This window comes from Rhipicephalus sanguineus, chromosome 4 (assembly GCF_013339695.2).
Source record: "Rhipicephalus sanguineus isolate Rsan-2018 chromosome 4, BIME_Rsan_1.4, whole genome shotgun sequence".
NCBI classification, from domain to species: domain Eukaryota; kingdom Metazoa; phylum Arthropoda; class Arachnida; order Ixodida; family Ixodidae; genus Rhipicephalus; species Rhipicephalus sanguineus.
The window spans coordinates 154,193,690-154,199,674 of record NC_051179.1 but is presented as its reverse complement, the minus strand read 5'-3'; the positions used below and the strand labels follow the sequence as shown (position 1 = coordinate 154,199,674).

The following is a 5,985-nucleotide window of genomic DNA, read 5'->3' as shown; positions in this document are numbered from 1 at the left end:
ACCACCGAGGAGCGAAGCGAGGCTAGGGATGGGGAAGGCGATACGAACACGGTCCGATTACGCTATCGCGTTCTACTCTTTAAAGTGAAGCTCAAGCGTCCTCTAAGCTTTTTATCATGCCACTGCAGTGGTCTAGTGCTTATGGTGCTCGACTGCTAGCTCGAAAGTCGCGTGATCGATTCCCGGCCGCGGCGGCCGCAGTTCGATGAAGGCAAAATGCTAGAGACCTGTGTACTTAGACTGAAGTGCACGTTAAAGAATACCAGGTGGCCGAATATTTCGGAAGCCGTCGAGCACGGTGTCCCTCAAATTCATACCGTTGTTTTGGGACGTAAAACCCCGACTTGCGTTATTTATCTTAACTTCTGTAGAATTACCCTGATAAAACGTTCCCTTTCGCTTCAGGTACGAGCCATACGAGCACTGCCAACTTCGGTGCACGCTCAGGTGGCGGCTTAGGAGTGACGGCTGGAGCCGTCGGCGCAAGTGGTGCTGGTGGAAAATTACAAGGACACTACGGAGGCGCGTCAAGTGTGGGTTCTGGTGTATATTCATCTTATGGCGCGGCAGGTGCGCCATACTTACATATGCCGAGTGGTAATGGAATTTGCTATGGAAGCACAGCCGTAGGTCTCGGTGGACCCTACAACGTCAACCAAGGCGGAGCATATGGCAGCAACTTAGGTGCAGGTGGAGTTGGCCTAAGGGTGCCTTTTTCAAACGGAAATCTCGTTTCTTATGGAGGAGCAACCTCATCTGGAGGTACTGGGCTTGTCGGTGGAGCCACTCTTCCTGGGGTAGCGATGGGGAGTGCGCTTGGAGGCAGCACCACAGGCGTCGGTACCGGCGTGGGGCTTAAAGGGGGCCTGGGAGGCCTGGGAGGCTATGGAGGCTCTTCATATGGATTATACAGATATCCAGGAGGCTTTGGTGGTGCCAACTATGGTGCACTGAGCTGGCGCGAAAGGTGCAGGCTAAGGCACAGGGAGCGCCAGCTGAGGCGCCTTCTGCTCCGTTTGCGGCGCCACCAGCTGGCTCTCGCTCGACTAGGTTACGGTGGTTGGGGCTATGGACCTGGCTTTGGAACAGGAATAGGAGCAGGCGCAGGCTTGGGAGCCGGTGCTCTTGGAGGACTGGGAGGACGAGCAGGAGCTGGGCTAGGCGGCAACCTTGGTGGCGGCTTGGGAGGCAGTGGCGGAGTTCGTGGTCGAACGCGAGGTCACCTAAATGTCAATAGCAATCTTTACGGTGGATTCAACCTCGGCATTGACACAGGTTTAAGTTCAAATGTGGCAGGGTACGGCAACGCAGGCGGAGGCGTCCTTGGTGGTGTGCGTGGTGGCGTCGGGGCAGAGGCAGCTGGCAGTCTTGGTGCTGGTGCGCATGGTGGTGCCGCTGTTTCTGGTGCAATATTTGAAAAACAATCTAAGTGAGAGAACGCGGGGAATTCTGTCGATACGTAAGGAAGGAAAGCCGCTTCTTCATCTGTTTCCTCCTGCCTAAGTACCAGGGCCTATCTTAGGCAGGCGACTTTTTTGTACAATAAAATAAGCGCTCCAACTAAATTATGACTAATTTTTCAAGTAAACGTACAATAAACGGTGTAATCAGCCATTACCAAAGTAGCATTTGCCGCAGCTAAGTACACGTCAATAAAAACTTCCATTTCCTGGAAGCTCTGAACCATAAATTGTGTTTCACCCATAAGTTCTTTATTTCCTTTCAGCCTGCTTAATTGTCTATAAATCTGCAATGAAATCCTGTCGTGTTTATTAACAAAGAACTGATTATTATACTTGCAAAAGGTACCACGAATGAACTCGCCCTAGTATTTAGAACCCTGAGTGCAAAACACTAATCTGGCGAGATAAAAAACAGAAAATAATGGCAACCAAACGCATGCTTCTTACACGCCACATATTTTTGATGTCATTTAGTGACCAGAAGAACGTTTCACGGTTTTCGTGCGCTGTCGTGACACGAACACAACGTCTCCCAAGCACAATTAGTTCGTTAGCAAGATTATTCCGTCCACAATATGATTTTGTAAGATAATATTCTCATTAAAAAGATATTACCGTGCGCGCATAATACGACACACGAATAAAAACCAAGAATGTTTAAACGAAACAAATAGCCACAGGTGAGTTGTGAGTTCCAGGAACTCATGAAAGGCTCCACCGGGAACGCACAGGGTCTAGGAAAGAATACTAAGGTAGGGCTTGGATAGCTCGACACCGCTTGCAAAGCCAGGAGGCTTGGGAGGTTCAAACCCTCTCCCCCGCCTAGTATTTTTCGATTTCGCATTTGTACATATACACGCACACGTACAAACACACGCACGAACATAACGGATGGTTGAACAACACCCCCCCCCCGCTCCCGAAAAAAGATTTCTGGCTACGCCTTCACTCGACACTTGTTAACATGGAATATTTTTCCATCTTATCCATTCCAAGTTTGCACTACAAACACCATTTACGTATCACTTTCATGAACACGACCTCCGTCTTTAATAGTAACTGCACAGACGACCCTTCAATTATCTCATGGTCGGCAACCCACGCACTCAGCGCTTGCTGTATTGGCTGTACATGATATCTTTCCGCGGCTTTCCGACGGAAATCGTTGTATCGTCGTGTGCACCGATCATCTGACACGATGCTGCGAGACGAATGCTTTACCATCAGCTACTGCACGTGACGTGTGCCTCTTCATGCTACACTTCGTGATTCTCCGACACGGACCTCCCAAAGTCGTTATTAGTGATCGTGGACGCCAGTTCACGGCAGACGTGGTCGAATAGATGCTTCGTCTATGTGCTTCAATTTTTCGGCACTCTACGCCCTATCACCCCCAAACGAATGGTCTTACGCAACGCACGAACGGAACTCTCACGAACATATTGTCCATGTACGTCGCATCAGATCACAAAAACTGGGAAGATGTAATGCCTTTAATTACTTATGCATTCAACACCACACAGCATGAAACTAGCGGCTACAGTCCCTTCTTTCTTCTTTATGCTAGACCGCCACGCTATACACTCGACACGATTTTGCCATTTTTAGACCACGATGATCTCTGCATTTCCAAGACTATGTGCCGTGCGGAAGAGGCCCGACGTCTCGCTCATTTGCGCACTCTTGCTTCGCAAGAACGCTCGATGTTACGGTTCGACCGCCGACGCCGACACGTGACATATGAACCTGGTGACTTCGTGTGGCTTTGGACACCAGTGAGAAAACGTAGATTATGTGAAAAACTGCTGGCACACTATGTTGGACCCTGTGTTGTTCTCGACAGCATAAGCGAAGTGACATACCGCGTCGCTCGCCTCCACGCCAATGGCCGACGTGCTGCGAAGACTTAACTTACACATATTACCCGTTTAAAGCCGCTCAGTCAGAGAAACTGTTTGACTTGCCCGGCGGGCTTCGTCTACGTGCAGGGAGATGTTACAACAGTAGTTTGGGTATGTGCACCTGTGTCTAGTGGGTCTGGGCTTGAGAGGGGTGAAGAGGAAGAAGACGTGCCTTGCGATAGCGACAACATTTTTAACCTAAATTTAAAGATTTGTTTAGTATCATTGGTGTTTACCTTAAGCATCCTGCCACCCGGTTCTTGGCCCATCCCCCTTTGTGGGTGAGCGCCATCAAGGCGTGGACATCATCATCATCATCAACATCGGCGCGAACTCAAGGCCACTGAGGCTACCGCTGCGTCGCGTCTCAGTAAACCCCGTTCGTGGACGTAACATAGTAGTACAGGTTTCTCATGTTAAAAACGCAACATTCAGACGCGATATCTTTCTTATCGAAAACATCAGACTTCTAAAAATCCAGATTTCCTCAACCAATTCTTTTATTTTATTCCTTCGCACTATCCCTTTAACTAAGGCTGGTATTGTTTCACGAGAAGGCGCAGTTCGACTTGCGTACTCTCTGTACGATTCTCTTGTATTAGGGGCGAAGCTCCTTAAGGCGGTACCCGTTCGTCCCTCGTAGTCGTAGTCGTAGTGCGTAACCAGTCTTACGCTTTGACCTCCAAGGTGGTGCCGGTGGGAGATTTTTCCTGTGCGTTGTTGAAGAATAAAAAATTCGCAGCGTGCGCTTTAACTAAAAGCCGAATTCTTCTGTCTCTCATTCCCCATTAGCAGCCATTGGCATGTTCCAGTAGGAAACGTTAGTAGAAGTAGAAGTGTAAGTGTTAGCTAAAAGCCGACTTCTTCTGTCTCTCATTCCCATTAGCAGCAATTGTTTACCTCCAAGGTAAACAATGGCGCCGTTGATTGATGAAATAAACCAACGAAAGACGCCAGATGTTTTGTAAAAGCAAAACGAAAGAACGCCAGATGTTTCTAAAGCAAAACGAAAAGACGCCAGCTGCTTAACGAAAGACGCCAGATGTTTTCTAAAGCAATGGTTTTCTAAACAGTGAAAATTCACAGCGTACATGTAAAATTAAAGTGAGCTGCAAGTCGTCATAACTCATCGAACCTTTAGTATAAACGCGCCCGATCTCACGTCGGTGATGATGTACTGGGCAGAATTCACGGAAGATTCACGGTTTACCGATGAACCTCCGCAGCTTCGCCCACTCATCATCATTCACTCCGTGGATATGCTGTGATTTTTTTACTCTGAAAATCAAATTGCTCACTTCTTCTCATGGCACGGGTGATTGCAGCCCTGTGAGCGGTTCTACACCGCATTTTTTCTCGACCGGCTGATTGTACGTTGGAATAAGTAAAGCCGAATTCTATTCTTTAAGCAAATATGCGCGTAGGAGATGGTGGCGTCATGCGCGATGCCCGCTATTCCTTCTCCGTCAGGCAAACACAGCACAAGAATAATGTTCCTACTTAAAACATGAAATGAGCAAGCAAGAGAGAAATATCACAAAAAATATTCCCTGGCTCTGAAAAACACACAGGACCAAAGTTTCGCATGGAACAACGATAAAAATCTGCAATAGAGTAGTCACTTGCAGTTCGCTTGTACTGCGTGCATGTAAACATTACAACTCAGTATATACAAGATACAAGGTTAAATCACAAGCTGCAGCAAGAACTATATCCAGAGTATTACTGCCAAGGACCAAAAAACAAATTTTGTGCAAAGAAAATCATGGCGCACTTATAATCGAGTATAGACGGTTTCAAGATTGCTCCTGTGGTGTACCCCAAGAAACTTCCGGTCACCTCATTTATTATTCTGCAACGCCGAAGCGTAAAGCGTTTTTTAAAGGTTTGTCAGAGTAAGGGAACACTCTTTTTCCAGTTTCACATAAAAGAAAGGCGCTTATAGTTAAAGACTAACTCTTTTAGTGTTGTGTGTAGCTTAGAAGAATATTTAATTCAAATATTTTGCTAAACACTGGGAGAAAAGTGTTGAAACTCTACGGGCTACTCGCCAAGGCTTTTGTTCCCCGCCAATCCTGCTAGCCTACGCCAGCGCAGGAAACCGGAAGCGGTCCAGGGCCTGTGTTAGTAAACAGTGAAACCCTCTATACAGTTCTCGCATTTTTCAAGAAGTATTTTAATGCGCTGACTGCATGCCTGTGCAGGTGAACGGCTGGATATATGGCCCCAAGATTTTCCCCAGTAAGATCCCATATTTGCCGACATCATGCTCAAATTAGATAAAGCTATCGAAGAATATGGGATTATACATGAAAAATATAACGTATGCTTAAACGGGTCCTGTCGTGGTTACCTTATATCATAATATTGAATTGAAGATGACGCACGTTCTGCAAGGATATGCAACTGTTAGAGTGACTTTGCATTTTTCAGGTGCTGTCGGTTCTGACGCTTAAATTTATCCGTGCCTAGTGTGCAACCGTGGTAAGTCAGAACCTATAACGTCAGGAAAAGTTGATGTCGTCGGCCGCCGCCACCGCTGCATTCCTGAAAGAAAAAAAAATTAACGTTGCAATTCTACGAATCTTTTTTTTTTTTTTTGTGAGACGCTCTGAGATGCT

The 5,985-nt window shown here is 47.0% G+C and overlaps 1 protein-coding gene across 1 annotated transcript; it reads left to right on the top strand.

The window, feature by feature from the left end:
- The first annotated feature begins 408 nt into the window (after nt 1–408).
- Nucleotides 409–1,681, top strand: LOC119389065 (uncharacterized). The gene is made up of 2 exons (XM_037656340.1): nt 409–630; nt 661–1,681. Exons 1-2 carry the CDS (start codon nt 588–590, stop codon nt 1,431–1,433), a joined length of 816 nt encoding a protein of 271 aa, XP_037512268.1. The 5' UTR covers nt 409–587; the 3' UTR covers nt 1,434–1,681.
- The last annotated feature ends 4,304 nt before the right edge of the window (nt 1,682–5,985 follow it).

Coding starts and splice junctions, on each gene's coding strand:
- LOC119389065 (XM_037656340.1), top strand. CDS start 588: ATGCCGAGTGGTAATGGAATTTGCTATGGAAGCACAGCCGTAG. Junction 631..660: donor CTATGGAAGCACAGCCGTAG/GTCTCGGTGGAC, acceptor ACGTCAACCAAG/GCGGAGCATATGGCAGCAAC.